The following is a 19,964-nucleotide window of genomic DNA, read 5'->3' on the forward strand; positions in this document are numbered from 1 at the left end:
CTGCCAGTTAGATAGAAAGTTATTTTTAAGGCTCTCTGTATCATGTTCAAAGCTCCTCTTGGTACAGGGTCTGGTTACTAGGACTGGGCGGAGTTCAGGAAGTTCTGCTCAGTGGAACTCCGCAAAGTGCTGAAAAAACTCTGGAATGCTCTGCGGAGTTGGGCAAGCAGCTGAGTGTGGTAAGTCTTGCTGCTCGCACTGATTTTTAGCACCAGGACTTTGTCCTGCGCTGTAAAATCAGCGCATACTATATTCTACTTGAGCAGCAGCTTCCTCAACACGAGCGTCAGATTTCTCAACGTGACCCATCACAACCTGCCGTGACTGCCCGGGTCGAGAAATCTGGCTGGGAGAAGGTGTCACGATTTTTGTCGCTCGCCAACCTAACTTTGCCAAGTCACTCAAGAGCGGGATTCTTCGTCCACCCCTACTGACTGCTTGAAGAAGAAATTCAAGTGGTATCTCCACCTAGGACCTTACGCTCCTCAGCAGCCAAAAACATTTCGATCTCAAGATTCAAACTTGACCACTGGGGAGGAATAAGCTTTGTGACCAGTTTCTCCAAAGCTTGAATGAAATACCTCTTCACTTAACATCTATGAAGAATCTTCTCCTTTTCAGAAAAACTCTTAAAACGTATCTTTTTTAAGTAGATGAGCATGAAGTTAGAAGTTTTCAGAATCAGCGGCGTCTCCTCCACTTTGACAGTGAAGCGTCACCCCTCAAAAATGCCTGGAAAGGAAAAACAAAACAACATTGATTTTATTTCTTCTTTCCTGCCGAGTCTTGTGGGCACAGCCTGGGGGGTGACAGCACTGAGGGGAGTGGTAGTGCACTCCCTTAACTGCACATGACGATTTTGGCCGGCCGTCTCAGGTTGGCCAAACCGTCAAGGGAAGCTTGCATTGCTGGGGTTGAAGAGAGCAGGAACAGACTTCCAGTATGTCCTGGAGTCCTAATCTAGGGCAATCAGGCAAATCCTAAAGCTGCTGACATGTGAGAGCGATACAAAAGGGGATGATGGACGGAGCGTTTGAGCAAATCAAACACTCACCCCCAGTCAACTGATCTGGGTTTAATCCATCACCATTCTTTAGCTTACTCAGCCACCCCAGTTCAGACATGGCCATATGCAAATTAGTCTGACCCTGTGCCTCATGGGAACAGTCCAGCCCGAACTGCCAAGCCATGTCTTCCCTGGACCGGAAACAAGCATCCTGGGACCGGTTTCTGGCATTACAGCCGTCTTCAGTCTGGCTTGCTTGAATCCATTGGCAAAGTGAGCATGGGACTCACGTCTGAGCATACCCCGCCACACTTGTGGAAGCCAAAGCGGTGCAAAAGGGGGTGGTGATGGACGGAGCATCCAAACCAATCAAACACTCACACCCAGTCAAAAGATCTGCCTAACACTTTCCACTAAAATGTTGACTGCCTGGTGCCAATTAGTTTTTACATTTTCCCTAGAGAGGTGCTAGCATTACGAGTTTCAAGTGCCAAACAATGCAACAACACACATTATTCCACTACACAATACATGTAATCATCTCATAGCTCCACACCACACAATGCAAGAATATACACTTCCACCCCACATCATTCCACCACTAAATTTTGTGAAGATGGAACTCCAAATTTTAACCCATATGAGAAGTGGGTCTAGTCTAACTGTTTCTTTGGTATAGGGGAGACCAACCTCTGAGTGGATGATAAAAGACACGTAGCTGTTCGAAACAGCTAGCAATCTTGCGAGAAATGTGTTCTCAGCTACAGCATAGCCCCAGACCCCCCATTGCTTAGGTGCCTAATGGAATGCATTTTGCTTTGTAAAGGGATCACAGATCCTTCACTTGTTTCTGTTTGATTTTCCTGTAGAAACCAAAAATAGCCTCAGTCACAAAGTTCATTTTGTTCCCTCTCTGTTTGCCAAGTTTTGCTCAATTAAAATTAACATCTAGTAAAATACCTAAGTAGTTAAAGTTGGACACTTTTGTGATGACCACACCATCAATACTAAATCTGCGAGTACGCATATTTCTAGGATCTAATGGCATCATACAAAATTGTTTATGCCGTACCCCTTAGTTTTAGAACTAACATGAAGTCATTAAAAGTATCTAGCAAGTGTTAGAGCCCATTGACTGTGTGCAACAGCAGTACGGCATCACCGGATTACATTAATACTGGTACAGGCCGCTCCCCTGTCCTTGGTAAATCCTTATCCCTACTCTATAAAACAGAATCCAGTGAATAACTGTAGATAAGGAAAAAGAAAGGGGCTAGGATGCATCTGTAGTGTACGTGGGCAGTGGTATCCCAATGCAGGTGTTTTAGTAGTTCCACCAGGTCAACCTCCACCCCTTCCTGAAGCATGAGGTCTTACAACCATCCACCTTTCCACTAAATCCAATGCATTGGCCAAGTCCATAAAGGCGAGATCTAAAACGCCTTTCTTGGCCTTTGCATATTTCCCAGAAATCAGGAGCACTAGAGGGACTGTTCAACCATGCCAATGCCTGGGTTGAACCCATATTGTACCTCAGAAAGGAAACCCCTGTCTTCGCCCAGGCCTCGAGTTTCTCGAGAATTACCCAGCCCAGGATTTTGACAGAGAAGTTCAACAGAGAAATTGGGAGGTAACATCACCTCTGTCACCCTTTGTGAAGTTTGGCACAATGATTGATTTTTCCATGAGCTGGGCATCTCAGCGTGCAGTGCGGCTCGAAACACATTGGCTAACAATGGATCCCAAAAGGAAATATTATGGTGAAAAACATCAATTGGAACTCCATCTGGGCCGGGAGCTTTACCTAGGGTGCTCTTTTTGATTGCAGATGTGACGTCATTCAGGTCGATGCAAAAGGGTAAAATGACAGCCTGCATCAGGTGAGACAGGGGACTTGGAAAGGGAGATGGTGTACCGGAGGGAGTGACAGTAGGGCTCCTCTCGGACGGTCCTCAAAAATGCGAGAAACATAAGTCAGCCAATTGCCCGAAGACAAGTTGCAAGCGATAGTTGGAACAACACTATCTGTGAAAAAGGGACAATAAATCACCTCCCAGAAGAGTTTTACGTCTCTCAGGGCAGTAGCCTTGAAGAGATCTTCCCAAGCCCTCTCTTTGATTTCTATCCTTCTTAGTTCCAATGCTTTTTAGGTCTCGGCCTGCGTAGGCTGCGCTTGCGCAGTCTTGCTGGCGAGATTTTTTGTTTTAGAGTATGGGGCTTAAACCTGCCCCTCTTCTCCACTGGCTGGCTTCCTAAACGGAGGCCAGCCATTGGAGAAGAGGGGCGTCTTTCCATTTACGCCCGTCTTTTTGGGATTGAGGGGTGTGTTTTTTAGTTTCTTTCTCTCCTCTTCCCATTAGCTGTAATTTTACATTCCACCCAATGTGAAGAGGAGAGAAAGAAAAACACGCCCCCCAGTCCGAAAATAACTGGGCGTTTCTCCGAGGCATTTCTGCTTGACCTCGGAGAAACATGGTGGTGTTCATGGCGTGGTCCACAGCGGAAGTTTGGAAGTTCCACTGCTGCCCGCTCTCACCTTCCACCCATCCCTCATTCTCTCTGCTTTCTCGCTGTCCACCTCCCTCTTCCCCTCACTCTACCTACTTCCCTCCCTCCCTTCGATCTCCCCCCTCTCTCTACACTCTCATTGCTCTCTCCTACTTAGTTCTGCACTCTACACCACAATCTTTCATTCATTTCTCAAACAGGGAGACCCAAAGTCCACAACAAACTACAGCTGCCCCACTATCATCCAGACTCCAGTGAAGAGCCCGAGAGGCAGAAGGGGCGGAGGACCACACAGAGAAGAGCACTCGGCCAGACGGCGCCGGGAGGCACTGATGGAATTGAGCCTGTGAGAATTCCCCCCACTGTAGTCTCGGCTCTCTTTGACTCCGCTGCCACTCCAAAGTACCCCTCTCTCTCCTCCACAACGCGGACAGCCCTCCCCGCGCGCCCTTTCCAGGAGCAGAGAAATAAAAGCGCCCTGCTGCGGCTCTCCCCCCTCGCGCTCCCCCGCTGTCGAAGAAACGCAAAGCCCCGGATGGTGGGGGACCTGACAGCCTAGGGGCCGGTGGAGCCTCGGCTAGAAGCGAGGGCATCGAGGCAGGTGAGAGGGGAGCTAGAGGGTTGGGCACTGCTGGAGATCCCTTGGTGACAGGGGGGCACCCCTGCGGTGCAGGAATGTACCATGCGCGACAGCCTGGTGCTCTGGGAATGCAATACCCACCTGTTGTGGTGCGGGGCCCCTGAGGGGTCACCAAGGTGGTATGCTTCACATCTGGTGTCCCCAGGAGCCGCTGTGACTAAGGGCCTGGCAGATGAATGCTAGGGAAGGGGCCGTGGCAAAAGACGATAGTGATGGTGGCACATTAACCCTTTTAGGTGTTTTCTACCCTAACGCCAAATTGTATTTTATGAAATGTTGTGCAATGGACCGTCCTTTCCACTTTTTATGCAGGGTGTATGCTGGGTTCGAATGCATTTTGATCAGGGTGATGGCACCTACTTTAATACTACTACCACTACTACTGCTGCTAATAATAATAATTATTATCGTTAGTAGTAGTAGTAGTATTGTTGCTGCTATTACTACTGCTATCACCACTGCTGGTGCTGATAGTTCCATCGTTATTGATATTGGTGTAACTGTCAATAATGTTTTTTTTTTATTTTATTTTGAATACCATTAGACTTATCTTTATTAATAATTGTTAATATTACAATGGGGAAGATTTTTTTATTGCTTTTTCATATATACATTTGACCACGTTAGTCGGTATTTTGGCTTAACTGTCTGCGTAATTTGTGAACACTTAAAACAGCTGTATGTGTGTGTGTGTGTGTGTGTGGCGCTCTGCGTGTGTGTGTGTGGTGATCTGTGTGTGTGTGTGTGGCGCTCTGTGTGTGTGTGGCGCTCTGTGTGTGTGGCGCTCTGTGTGTGTGGCGCTCTGTGTGTGTGGCGCTCTGTGTGCGTGGCGCGCTGTGTGTGTGTGTTCTGGCTGTGTGTGTGTGTGTGTGTGTGTGTGTGTGTGGCTCTGTCTGTGTGTGTGGCTCTGTCTGTTTGTGTGGCTCTGTGTGTGTGTGTGTGTGTGTGTAGCTCTGTGTGTGATGGCTCTGTGTGTGTGGCTATGTGTCTTTGTGTGTGGCTCTGTGTGTGTGTGTGTGTGTGGATCTGTGTGTGTGTGTGGCTCTGTGTGTGTGGCTCTGTGTGTGTGTAGGGCTCTGTGTAGGGCTGTGTGTGTGTGGCTCTGTGTGTGTGTGTGCCTCTGTGTGTGTATAGGGCTCTGTGTGTGTGTGTGGGGGGCTCTGTGTGGGTCTGTGTGTTTGTGTGTGCCATTTGCGAGAGATTAAGCTATTGGCATTATACATTTCAATGCCATTTTTCAAGCCCAACACATAAATAAAAATGTTGTCATTAACAATGCCAATAGCTCTAACTTTTGCAAAGGCGAGACCGTTGCATTGTAAATGCTTGTTTATAATCCCTTTGGGCTGCTATTATTTCTTTGATGTTTCTTGTCGAAGAATTAGTTGCCAATTTCAGTTTTTTTCAAAGCTGCAGTACATGCATGGTTGAACTAGCGTTGAGGTGGGGGTGGAGTGTTGAGTTTCTTAGTGACCATCAAGGATGACATAAATGAACACACAGTGTTAAAGCTGCCCAGTAACAGATGGGTCCAACTAATTAGGAAAAGCACTGTGACACATCCTCAAATATTCCTGTTACAAGGTTTTTTTTTCCCCTGGGTTCACATGTTCCTATTTCTGTCGAATCCCCTTATTTTTTAGGTCTCGCCTAGCGATGCAGGGCATGCTGTCATCGCGTATGGACACATCACATGCACGCGATGTTTCGATACAGCGCGCGCCTGGCATGCTTTCACTTTCCAGCATGCGCATGGCGCACTTTCACTTTCCCTCCCCCGTCGGCTCCAGGTCTGCACGCGCTGCCCCAGCTCATCAAGTTCTAATGCTCTTTCACCTCTCTTTGTATACACGTGTGAAGCCACAGCAGTTGACAACGAGCGAGGGACATACAACAGCACAATACACCAGCTACCGAGAGGAGGCTGTGGTCGCAGGTTCAAATCCCGACATGGGTTTCTGAGGCCAATAAAGTGAGTGGAGGGATAACACTTGTGTTTATAGCACCTATAAACGTCTTGATACACAGTGAATGCTAAAGGCATGCTGAGTATTATTAAGAGATCATTGTCGCTGCCAGACAGGTGTGGTCCTGCATGAAGAGAGTCCCACATGGTACAGAGTCTCACCCTCCCAGCATGTCCTGGTTCCCCTCGGTATTCTGCACTCCCTCAAGAAGGAAGCGGTGACAGAACCAGCCTTTCCTCACGTTTAATTTTAATTTTCTTCTTGCACTTTGCCTGATGGCGCTTTTGCTCTCCTGCCGCCTGTGGGTGTGGGTTTGTGGCTGAGTGGACGTGTCTTTCCTCAGTGCTCCCATGGCCAGGACCCCCTGTCCTTTCAGATGCACCTACAGACCCAGGCCTTCTTTCAAGCCCTGGTCTGTGTCTGATGTGCTCTCCAATCATGTGACCTTGGGTGATGAAAGTGTTGCGTTTAACTCCCCGTGAATTTGAGTCAGTGCTAGTCCCATCCCTGGCATCTCCCTCGACCCCTGGGTCCTGTGATTTCACTGTCCCCAAACCTCCCACATGTGCTGTAGGGTCAAGGACAGCGTAGCCTCGAGGGTGGTGGGGGTGCGAGCTCATATAAGAGGAAAGTTCATACAAAGTGCACAAGTGGTGCAAGTGTGGGTTAGGCGCTACTCTCTGTGTCCTCTGTCTCCCAAAGGGTGCAAGATGTAAGCGTGCCTGGTATGAAGGGTGTCCCCTGGCTGTCATGAAGTCTGTGGGGTTGGGGAGCCCTTCAAAGTGTGCGGAGGGGGCAGGGCGGGTGTGAGGACTTGTTCAGCCCAGTTCCACTAAATTAACTCCCTCTTCTCTGAATGTTAGACTTTGGAAGCGTTTGGCAGATACGGAAGCGGACACCCAGGAATGTGGTGCGATCAGCCCAGGATCACACAATTTTGGTCAAGAGTTAGGCCCCAGGTTACCTGGTTTTCATGTCTTACGCAGGCCCCCAAAGTGGCATCTCTTGCACCAGTAAAAATCATTAGTGACGCTCGCTCTACCTAACTCAGATTATGAACAATCCTGGTCCCTAAAAATTAACAATGGTGCGGACTAACTGCAACCACCGGCACAAGTAAAGGCCTGGTGTACAGCACAAGGCACATTCATTACAGCTTCCTGCTAATGAATCCTGATTTTATGAAGGGCAGAGGGCTACAAGTAGTTACTCTTAAGCATATGACTCCTTTCAGTTAATTCTGTGTGATCTCTTCACCCGTCAAAAAGCGCTTCAACGCCTCGTCAGGGGTAGTAAGCGCTATATAAATACAATTACAAAACAAGCATTTGCAATGCAATAGGTCTCGCATTTACGTGAGTATAGGCTATTGGCATTGTACATGGCAATGCCTTTTATTTAAGTTTTAATAACGAAAACAAAAATAAAAAGCATTGTTATTTGCAATGTGAATAGCTCAAACTCGTGTAAATGCGAGGCCGATTGCATTGCAAATGCTTGATGAGTAATACTGTTTTGTAGAGTTGGCCGAAACAGGTACATGGGTAAGTGTGTCAGGCAAAGATACGCAAATAGAGACTTGGTTGTGAACGCTCAATTTTGAAGATAGAATAATGGAGTCAGACACCAGTGCAGGCAAGTATAGAAAAGAGAATAAAGTCAATGGATGAGCCAACCCCATGACCTGTAAAAGTCAAGTCAAGTCAAAATTTATATAGCGCACTACATACCCAGAGGGTCTCAAGGCGCTTGAGAAAGAGGGGGAAGTTTACCTATCGAATATCCAGGTTTTAAGCTGTTTTCTGAAGGCTAGGTGGTTTTGGGTAATGCGGAGGTGGATGGGGAGGGAATTCCATGTTTTGGCCGCTAAGTAGGAGAAGGATCTTCCCCCCATGGTGGCTTTGTGGATGCGCGGCACAGCGGCGAGGGCTTGGTTGGACGAACGCAGTTGGCGGGTGGGAGTGTAGAAGGAAAGGCGCGTGTTGAGGCAATCAGGTCCAAGTTCATAGAGGGCTTTGTGTGCGTGGGTGAGGAGGCGGAACGTTATCCTTTTGTTGACGGGGAGCCAGTGAAGGTCTTTCAGGTGACCGGAGATGTGGTCTGTGCGGGGGATGTCTAGTATGAGTCTGGCTGAGGCGTTTTGGATGCGTTGGAGTTTATTCAGCAGTATTGCGGTGGTGCCGGCGTAAAGGGTGTTTCCGTAGTCCAGACGGCTTGTGACTAGTGCGTGGGTGACCGTTTTTCTTGTTTCGGTGGGGATCCAGCTAAATGTTTTTTTGAGCATGCGCAGGATGTTGAAGCACGACGAGGAGACGGCGTGGGAAAAGACGCTAAGGCATTTTTCAATAAAGTCTACATTGAATTATAAATTGTGCTTAAGTATGACAAAATTCAGAGCCTCTCCATATGAGCTATGAAGGACGTGGTAAGTGTCACCCCCCTGCTGGATTGTAAGACCACAAACACTGTTACCAGGGAAGGGGCATTTCGAGATGTTAAAATCGCCACCACAAATAATGGACACCCTCCAAAGCAACACTCCACAACATTTGAAATAACACAATCCAGTTCCCAAATTAGGTCGACTGGCTGGTTGACAAAAAAATAATAATAATAATTAATCAAAAGCAGGGTGTAGACCAGACAAATGTAAAACCCAGATCTGATACCATGGAGTGCACTTAAAAATATCTGGAAGGATTCCAGATTTAGGGAAATACACACTCCAAACCCACACTTGGAACGGCTTGATGCCGATGGTGTGGCGGGGACACATTAACACTGATAACCATTGACAAGTCAAGTTATTAAATTAGGGTATGTTGTACTTGTTTTAGTCAATGATTGTTTTAATTTAATTTAAAAAAAATGTAATCCTCCTTCCATACTATTAAACAGGTCCAATAAACAGCCCGAGGAAAAAACAGGGCCACACACTGACCTGTTAGACACCCATTCACCAAAAAAATGAAACGGCTGTAAAACAAATCTGTGGAATGTTGTAACAAAAAGGCCTGCAATTACCTTTTTTTGTGAAATTTGCTGTTGCCCTGCAAATGCTATGCCGCAAAAATGTTAGACCTCAGAAAGAAGTGCAAATGTTAATTAATTTTTTTTAAAACAATTGCACGAAATGTTTAAAGTATGCGGCCAAGTGTTGATCCAAAACAAGTTGTTGCTGTATATTTTTGTTGTCAAGTACATTTAAAAAAAGTAATGTTTAGCCTAGACGTGGATCTGGTAAAAGCATAAAAGTCACATACAGTTTAACGTGTGTGTGTGTTAACGTAAATAATACCAAGTCAACAGCACTATAACATTTTGTATGCAACTGGGCATTAACAACCTACCAAAAGGACAAAAAAAGAAAGATTACCCACTATAGAGCAAGCAATGGGTTTAGGTAGCACATTGGACATTTTCCAAGTATAAAGCATGTGGGGAAATCCAGATAGTCCATCGATGGACTATCACGCATAAGTCAATATTCCTGTTGTGATGCAAACAACCATTCATTTACCACAATTAACTGAGAAGCCCAGTAGTATTTTTCAACATGTAAGAGCTTATATTAATGGTATAACAACGTTATCCTAATAGAAGCTACTGAAGTGCTGCAAAATCTATCTCCCCAATTACTTAAAGTTCTATCGAATATCTGGAAGTAACAGTGGCGGGTCAGAGATGGGGCAAAGCCTTCGGTGGAATCACCACTTATGTGGACCACAGAACCCTACTTTCAGAATATCCATTGTATACTTAAAAAAAAAAGTACAACAACCTATCAATTGTCTTAGCAGAATCCACTGCAAGCAAAACAGTATGAAAGTCACCAAAATTAGAAACTGCGAAGGATGCGCACTCACCAGGACCGCTTCTGGTCCTACGACTCTTGAGCGAGTCTGCCGCCGACGTCGCACTGAGTCTACTTGGGTTGGAGCTTTGCAGTCGACAACTTCTGTTACCGTAGACAGGCCCGGACTGGCTGTTGCAGGCACCGGGCAATCCCCCGGTCGGCTGCATGGGTGGGGGCCGGTTTTGGGCCCCAGGGGGCCGTTTTTGTTACAGGGCCGTTTTTTGCAGCATAGCTGCAAAAACGGCCCTGTAACAAAATCGGCCGAAAACCGGCCCTGGCAAAGAGTGCGGTCACACCACCAGGGTAGAGAGGGGGCCGGCTGAGCACTTTGCCAGGGCCGATTTCGGTTCCCAGTCCGGCCCTGACCCTAGACCACAGTTCTGTGTGCGAAGGGGGGCCACGCTGAAGGAGGTTGGCAAAATGCAGCCCTAAGATGCCCCCAGCTGCGACGGCAGAAGGAAGGGGGCTGCACTGAGGGAGGTTCCCATCGTGTGACGGTGTATTTGGGCCAGACGCCCCTGCAGCGACACTCAGGGCTTCCGTGCTGGTCAGAGTGGGAGTATGCGGGCAGCGCTAATCTTTGCAGGGGAGGCACCTCATCCACGGCGTGCTGAGACCTGCTGATGAGCGGGCAGAGCCAGTTGCAGCCAAACTCCCGGGAAGCAACGACCCCCAGATTCATCAATGTCCCGATTTGCGAGTCCTTAATAGCAATTATTAAGGAATCGCTATTAAGGACTCGCAAAACAGGATTCATGTAGAAATCGCACAATTAAATGCGATTTCTACAGCTTCCTTATCTGCGATTCGCAAATTGCGAATCGCAAATAAGGAATGACTCCCCATTCATTCCTATGGGCCTTTGAATGGGGAGTCATTCCTTATTTGCGATTAGCAATCCCATAGGAATGAATGGGGAGTCATTCCTTATTTGCGATTAGCAATTTGCGAATCGCAAATAAGGAAGCGATTTCAAGGGTGCCAGGGGTGTCCAAAGAACACCCTGTAGCACCCCAGAAATGTGTTGCGAACACACATGTCCAAAGGACATGTGTGTGTGTAACATGCAACTTAGAAAAATGCACGAAAGTGCATTTTTCTGAGTTTTCGCTATTTACCACGTAGTTACACTTCGCGGTAAATAGCGGCCCCATATAGCGAATTCGCAATTTTTAAAAGGTTCATGAATAGCATTTAAGGAATCTCTAATTGTGATTCCTTAAATGCGATTCCTCGCAATTTTGCGCTTTCTGTATTAGCGATTTTTGCATTTGGGATGATGAATCCCAAATGCAAAAATAGTGCTCGCAAAGGGCCGGATTCTCAGAATCTGGCCCTTTGCGAGCCGATTTTACAATGATGAATCTAGCTGCAAGACCTTGCAAGCAGCACTTGAATCATGGTGCGCAGAGCCCAGCCAACAAGTGTGCAGCGCTGACTTTAATCAAAATGCACACAAAGCTTTGATCCTCGCAGAGCGGGTGCAGGGAAGCATAAGAGGGGGAAAGAATGAAAATGCACCTTTGGACATGTTGGCAGCCAGGCTTGCTATTCAAAAGCTCTGCTGTGCATATTCAAAAAGGGAGGTTTTTTGTGCTTATCACAGCATGACGGGTGTAAAGCAACAATTTAAAAAAAAAAGAGTTCTCCCAGAACAACAGAAAAGCAATGCAAGCGTAAGGAAAATGTACTTGGCTGGTGTTCGTCTGCGAGAAATGGAAGTGATGTACCGCTGCGTGAACCATTTAGGCGACATTAAAGAAGAGCTACACTGGACTGAACCTATGGTAAGAAGCAGGCGGGAGCAAAGTCCTTTATTGAATACAACAGGTCTTGCAGACAGCGCATGCGCATTGCATGGGCTCGACCTAAAGAAACTGAAACCTTTAATTTTTCTTTTTGAAACACATTCCATTTTCCTTCAAGGAAAACAGGCTACATTATAGTAAAGTAAATTAATGATAAAGGATAGTAATGTACGGTAGAGGAGGAGCTTACTATCAAGTGCTTGTATTATGTATGTGCCATCCAAAAACCCATTTATAGCAACATTTCCCATTAGGAGCAGATTCTTCAGTGTCCTCTGTGGACATTTGAGGGGCAGCTGCAAGCGAGGAGTGTGAGATGTTTTTTGTGCCATGAAAGGATGGAAAGGCGCTGTTTTGTGGGAGGAGTTAGAGATCCTAGAGACTCACAAAAGTGTTGATATTAATATACAGTGCAACAAAGACACCCTTAAAGCTGTTGGACAGTGTCAGTCCTTACCAGCTCTTGCGTCAGTGCGCTGTCAAACTGAGGCATGTCCAGGGACAGCTGCACACTGTATCTCGTGCCGCGGCCAAACTCGATCTGCTTCAATTGCTCTCGATCCGTGGCGTTATTCACTGCGACTGTCACAAGAGTGTCAAACCAACCTGGATTCGAAACAGAAAATTGTTACTGAATAATGGCCTCCCCAGGCTGAGAAAAAGGTCCCAAGCACTTGAGCCTAATGGCAGTGCATTACACATTACCACTGCCAAACCGTGCCCAGAGTGTTCCATCCCTCCTCAGAGGCCGAGGCATCCCCAGTAAAATATCACACCCAGCGCCAGTGGCTAATGTAGTATATAGACAGAGTCCCCTACCGTGCGCATGCACAGATGAGAGACAAACTATCCCCAACACTAGGGCCTGCTACAGTGTACATGCGCCTCTCAGAGGCGCAAGGCTTCTCCACCACCATACAATTCCAAGAGACTACTGCAGTGTCTCTGCACACCTCAGAGGCATGGAGCTTCTCTCACTTACCAGCCAGGACCAGCCCGTAGAGCAGTGCGCTTTGAATCATACTCAGCACAAGTGCCTAATGTCGTTAGTATATCCGCAGAAAGGCATCCCCACTGTCATACCATTCCCAGGGACTACTGCAGAGGTTTACGAGGCAGAACGATTCTACCACTTACCAACCGTAATCTGGACCAGACCATGACACAGTGTGTATGCACACCTTGGAAGAAGGGACCACCCACCCCCGGCTAAGGCAGACTGTCCACCCCACCAGAGTCTAGGTTAATATTCTATTTCTTCACACATCTCTTATTTCTTAATGCTCTGCCTGCTCACATTTGCTCTATGACCGGGGTCTCCAACCAGTAGCTCGTGAGCTACTGTAGCTCTTGAGCTAACTCTGAGTAGCTCACCTGTGTGCAGCCCAGCTTATTAAATTACAAAGATTTTGCTTGGTTGAATTAATATACATATAAAGAAATTGAAATTATACTGCACTAATAATATTAGTATCTGTTAATGTGTTTTATTGAACATACGTAACTCTCAGTACAGAAAAGGTTGGAGACCCCTGCTCTATGAAGAGCGGGACAGACTCCCTAACCACGAGGGAGTCTCCTTGTTTAGGTCAGAATTCCCTGGATCCTTCTGTTACTCATGCATCTCAAATGAATGGATAAAGGGCTCCATGCCTCCCTGAAACTGAAGTGATCTATTGGCATCCTGCACACTTACCTTCCTGGCGCAGATTGGCGGACATTTCTTGTAGCTTCTTGACTTCTTCATCCAGCCCGTCTGTGAAGAGCAGAAGAATCTGAGGTGGTTAGACAGAGGGGAGGGAAGAGACAGACAGAGTGAGAATGAGTCCTCAGACTCAAAAGCAGCAATATCTAGATAACCAGTAAAGAATATGAGGGTCCTATCAGAGGCTAGAGAGTGGCATGAGGTGATATTGATGACTAACCAGTCTATCACAGAGCTACAATATATATTCACAACACACCTAGCTCCCCTTTTTAGGGAAGTAATGCAGTGTAAACAGTCCGCTGGAATGATGCTACAGAGGCTGACCAAATTATGTGGCAGAGACGGCTAAATTATGCAGCAATAAAGGCCAAATTATAAGCCATTATGCTGCACATTCTGTGACAGTATTATCTCTCCATTTTGTCACACATTCTTTACAAAAGGGTTCCCAATGCTATACAAAACATAACTGGGTTTTTTAAGAAAGAAAGGTGTATATATATATATATATGTAAGGAAGATCAGAAGACTACCTACTCAGAATCCCCTAAGGGCATGTATGTGTGCCACATGGCACAGGTGTACATGCACAGATGTGCATGTACACAAGAATTCGTTATTTACCATAATATAGTATGTCATGGTAAATAACGATTTCTTAAGGGCCGGTGGCACTGTTTTCAGTGCCACCTACATCACATATTTGCGATTCGGTAAATTTACCGATTCGGTAATTTACAGAATCGGTAAATTTAAGGCCCCCTACATCTGAAACTCCAAATACCGGTCGGTAACGACAAAAATCGGCCGTTACCGACCGGTATTGGGCCTCCTACATCTGGCCCAATATGTGGAATAGTTAATTGTCCAGGCTCTTTCACTGCACGATCTCTTTTGTAGGGAGTATCAATTTTCCCCTGCTAGCGCTCTATATTTCGCACCTGTATGGAAAAGGCCAGATCTTGAAATGTCTGAGATGAGGAGAATCTCTTCTGTTATACAGAAATTTCAAAACCAAACAAAATACATTCTTATTGCCTTACTTTGTTAGATAGCCTCCCTAGATTCGTTTTACACACTTCGCAAACGAGCGAGTCTTTAATCAATTTAGGAGACAGGCATGCTGGTTAAGAGGGAACAGTAGTCAATCCTTGAAGTTAAGCTGTTAAAAGCAAGTGTGGTGTATGTGTTAAGACAAGGACCAGTTGTATGTCAGAACATCTTCCACAGAAATATTATCTGACTTAAATATTGTGTCCTAAATATCGTTTACAAAACACTGCTCCACTGGGTAAATGTTTTCTTGTTATTGATTCCAATGGGACAATATTTTTCTAAACTATATTTAAGACACAATATTTATTTCAGACAATAATCTAACATTATCCTAATACCATACCTAGATACCTGCTTGTTTCTCCCACGGGCTGACAATGCTCAATTTGATGGTGAGATGCATAAGTGATGGTGAGATGCATAAGGCCCTACACTGTGTGCTGCTTGCAAGTGCCAGGACAGTGTACCACTACCTCAAACTAAGGCTTTTCCACTGGAATATCTTATTCAAATCAGCAGAGGCAAAGAGACTGCTTAATTTACTATTCCAACTCCAGTCCCCGTGGATAGTAGCGAAGGTGTTGGATAGTAAATTAAACTATTACCTATCCTAGAGCGCCCCCCAGCGCAATTCGTTGTAATGACTTGCGTTGTAAATCCTGCATTGTATAGGCACTGCGTGGTAAAAGTTGCGTCGTAAAGGATGTTTCCCGCATCTACCCAACCACTCGACCACTTACAAACTCCCAAGACTGAACTGTTCAGTTTGCTACTTTCCTTCCCTGAGATTTCCCGCAAATTACTTTGTAGTAGCTGCAAGTAAATATGTACTGTTAAATCTAAAATGAATAAATACTGGGCACAGTGGAAAAGAACCCTCTTCAATCCAAGAATGTGGATTTACAAGAAGAAACATTGTGGTGCTTTAATTGGAGATTGTTTACCAATGAGGTCAGAACGTCAATCAACTACAGAATAGTCCCCTCTCCAGCCAGTGGAGAATCTACTGACATCAGGATCACTTGTGCTACTTTGTGAAATGTCTCATGATTGAAATCAGAGCAGGATGAACCAACTCCAATGTTGAAAGGGAGTTAAGGTGGACTAACAGGTTAGCAGTAGTTTGGCATAAAAAAATAATCAGAAATGAAATTCATGCGTTAAAGCACTGCCTTCACCTCGTCTCCCAACCGAGCTGGACTGTCAACTTTAATACCCATCCTAGCACGTCCTCTCAATGTCTCACCAGTTCCATACAGTAAGTACACATTACACAATAAAAATATTATTAAATAAATGATATTTCTACATGTGCACAGAACCACCATCATTTGCCAACAAAAAGAATAATAATAGGCCAACAAACCCACTCTTACATGCTATCAAACCTTTCAGATGAAACCCATGAGACGCCTTTAATCATCTTCTGCACACCACAAAAAAATACCGTTTAAAAATAGACTCACAAATAAACAGACTGGTGATTTGGAAAATGTTTTTTATGTGCTGGTGTAACATGCCTGTGAGTGACTGTCGTGTGTTGCATGGTGATGCACAAAAAGGAATTCGAGAGCCTTAAAGCTGCGCATTGGTAGTGCACAGATGGGGTATTCTATGCGTGTAAGCTAGCTCCATGATAACACAGGTTAAACCCCTTAAAAATTCGGCATAAAATGTTGGTCAGTTAGAAAGAGAAAGCCCTTATTTTGAAATTAGGCTTTATATATTTCCAAATTAAAATATATGCCACAAGTCCCCTATTTTCCCTTTAAAAAATATAGGCTTCACTGTAAACCAGGTTATTGTAAGGTATAATTTTGAAGAAATAACTTGTGATAGAACTTGTGTTGGGGTATCAGAAAAGGGCAGGGCAGGTAAGACCAACTGTTGTATTTTCCAAGGTAGCACTTTCAGTTGAATATAGGTATCTGCATACTTCAACACGAATAACAAGACGTGTCCTATTTTCTCCAGGACGTCACTCCTGTCGGAAGACCGTCACAGATTTTAAACTAATATAAATCACCTAACATTTCGGTCCATACATGTCACTAAGTCAAACTGCATTTTTCTAAGTATTGCAAAATTACAAATCAAAATGAACTGATTAGTTATATTTCATTAGGGTATAGTCGTGATTTTACCCACACATTCTAGTAATTTAATTTAACATGGTTTCATATGAACTCTATCTAGATTCTTAAGTTCAAACTTAATCTTTCACAGCATCTAATACAGTTAACACATGGTTTACCCTTAAAACAAACATATAATAGATATTTCTGACCGACATTATCTCCTTAGCAATAAATCTACACATTGTACTCAGGGTGGCATGATGAAAAGCATAAAATTTAGATGAGATATGGGCACTTTCCATATATGTTATCCCAAGCCTTCACCAGTTCAAGCCTGATTGCTGCCTTGGATATACTTTTCCTCAGAGCCTTTGGCTGAAAGATTTAAATGTGTTCTAGTAGTACATGCTAGATCAGAAAAGGAAACAGCATGTATTTTTACATTATACTCCTTACCTACGGCAATCACATTTCTTCTGCCCATTCAATTGAAAATGCATACCAAGTCCACTGCAACAAAGGTTGCCTGATTCTCTTGCATCAAACCACTTGGCAGTGATTGCACCTTCTACATAGCTACTTGTGCCAACCAGAGAGTGGAGGGGGGGATCTTCCATCACCAATAATGACACCTCACATTACCCCTCGTCCCCCTCTGTGGTGACTGACAGGCTTAAAGGGGTCAGAACTCCAAGACTGGAGGACGCAGTGGGACGCCAACTGCCCCCATGGAAAGGACAAGAGGCAACAGCTACATGGCACATGCACAGGCTGCGCCCCCCTCACCCCAGGCCCGCGCTTAACAACAGGTGACCACCACCATACCAGGAGCAGTAGCAATCAATCGCAACCAAATCCTGCAGCTATCGCTACAACTAGAACTGCATTTGTGGCCAAGATATATGCAGTAATTGATTAAATATGAGACCTTTTCATAAAAGGTTTTTTTTTAGTTGGTTTTAAGTTTATTTTAGATTGTAACCCAGTTGGGAGGTTTGAATAAATTTCGAAATTAATTTTATTCGGTTGTATGTGCCCATTACTTAATCACAGTGCATTTCTGTTGCTTGCATATATTGGATTGTTGTTTAGTTCACCCCTTGAATTGTGCAGAAACCCCTCAGGGATAATTTCCCTCAGCAATCAGAGGCTGCTACGTACTACAGGGACTTTCTTGATACAAGATATATGCAGTCGCATCATATCTTAACCTCCTGCAGGACGGCCACAAGCTTGCGGACCTTGTTAAGTGAACCGAGGAGAAGATAAAACATATGCTCCTTCGCACAACAGAACTTAGTCAGAACTAAAGTATACCACAGAGACCTAGAACACTTAGATCTCAAATAACCTTTTGGAAGCCTATGCTGAACACTACAATTGGCATAATTACCCTTGCAAAAAGGATTATACGACCCAGACTATTGAATCTGTTTTTTAACTTACTTTTTTGTCTTTCGTCAAGGTTCTTCCGATCCATTGACTGTGTACTGGGTACCTGATAGGAATACAGGTTGGCAAAGGGTTTCATTGGCCAAGTTAAGGCTCCCTCTCGTGCAGGAGGACCTAGGTACCACCTACTTTGAATATTACTACTTGGTGGCATAACTCCAATGGTCTTCATGCTGGTTGGTGGAGCACTCTTCGGCTGAAGCGGCCCTGGCATCGACTCACTTAAAAGTTGCAGAGCTACCGGAGCTCTCTCTTTCCGCTATTTACACCCCTGTCAAGTCTATTGGGATTAGCATTATTTTGTTATAGAAGATTAAAACGTATTAGTCAACCAGAACCATATGGCCATTCCCTTGCAGAGTATCCTGGAATATAGACAAGACCTTTGCAGGTACAAAATTGAGACCTGGGAAAATGTGGAACTTCTGTCAATTGTCAATTTGCTCTAGGATGCCATTCTACTTCCCTTTCAATCCCTGATGGAGCAATGTAGTTTACATCCTGGACAATTCCTAGCACACAGGAAGTGGATCAGAGCACTACACTCTCACTAGGTCATCACTGACACCAAACCGTCTCTCTGCGATCTAGTACAGGCATTATATAGTATGGAATCAATAAGAAAACTATTAATGAAGCTCCGAAAGGCTATACAATCATATTCAGGTCCCTTCCTGTCCAAACCCAGGTAAGACTGGGTGGCTAATATAGGCAGAGCTCTCATTCATAAGGAATAGGACAATTCCCTTGCCTAGGACACCCTGCAATGCGATTTTCAAGTATATACAATTTAATGTTCTTGAAAAAGTGTACTTGACTTGTAAGTTAGTACACAATATCTTTCAGAATGAAAATCCTGAATGTATCAGATGTCATGAGAATGGAGCGGATATAAAAACAGATATTGGGATTGCCATCACATAGTAGCTGTCTGAAGCACGGTTTGCAGCCCTTTCTGTACCACGCTTGGAGGCAGTGGCATGTGCTGCCTTGAATTCAGCCTTATGGGTCTCTTTAAACATACAAAGCACCACAGAGAGGAATCTAGAGTTATGGTCATAGCATTACTCGTCCCCAAGAGAGCAATCACCTCTAGTCGGAAATCTCCTTATCCACCCAGGGTCAAACAATGGCTTAGATCGATCTTTAAATTAGTGGAGGTGGAAATTACAGTCTTCAAGAGGGAGGAAGCAAGAGGTCCCAGAAAACACTACATCGCAAGGCCGTGGAAAGACATTCTGCTGGCTCTTAAGAGCAAGATCAGTGATAACACCAAACTCCCCTGAGATTACTTCCCTATAATGAGTCACATGCAAGGGAGTGCAGGGGTCAATGTGGCTCTGATCAATCTACTATATAATTCTGATGGCTTCGCGGCTGCCGCCCCGTGGGATCTCACTAGTTCTCCCCAGTGATACATAATCCAGTCATACAACTACTGCTGCGATATATACATTGCATGCAAATGTGTGAATTGTGAATCCTAACGGATATAGCTGAAGTACATGCTAATTTATAGGGGTTTCCTGGGTACCCACATCTAACTTTCATGACTGTACCTGACTATGTTCTAGTAAAGCGCTGTGACACCTTCGGGTAAAGTTCGAGCTATATAAAATCGCATTAAATAAATAAATAAATAAAATAAGTCTGTTTTAACATGTCACAGCAGATTAATGATGGCACAGTGTTTCACATAGACTATTAATGTGCTCTTCCGTGCTGTTCACTGCTGGAATATACCAGAATGTATGAAAGATATAAGATCTACGTCCGATTCACAAACGTAAACTGAGACGAAAGCCTAACTTTATGACTTTCGGTATTCACAAAGGGCATTTACAAGTAGCAAAGTTAGAATTCTATCTCAGTTTAACGTAACTTT

General features: G+C 44.9%; 1 protein-coding gene across 1 annotated transcript in view; it reads right to left on the reverse strand.

The window, feature by feature from the left end:
* LOC144790854 (uncharacterized) overlaps positions 1–19,964 on the reverse strand; it is a 399,375-nt gene that overhangs the window by 337,000 nt on the left and 42,411 nt on the right. Inside the window, exons 3-4 of the mRNA XM_078665519.1 lie at positions 13,482–13,560; positions 12,243–12,391 (exon numbers count right to left, since the gene is read on the reverse strand). Of these exons, the coding sequence (XP_078521645.1) occupies positions 12,243–12,391; positions 13,482–13,560 (228 nt within the window). The remainder of the gene's footprint in view (positions 1–12,242; positions 12,392–13,481; positions 13,561–19,964) is intronic.

The sequence above is a fragment of the Lissotriton helveticus genome, chromosome 11 (genome assembly GCF_964261635.1).
Source record: "Lissotriton helveticus chromosome 11, aLisHel1.1, whole genome shotgun sequence".
Lineage (NCBI taxonomy): Eukaryota > Metazoa > Chordata > Amphibia > Caudata > Salamandridae > Lissotriton > Lissotriton helveticus.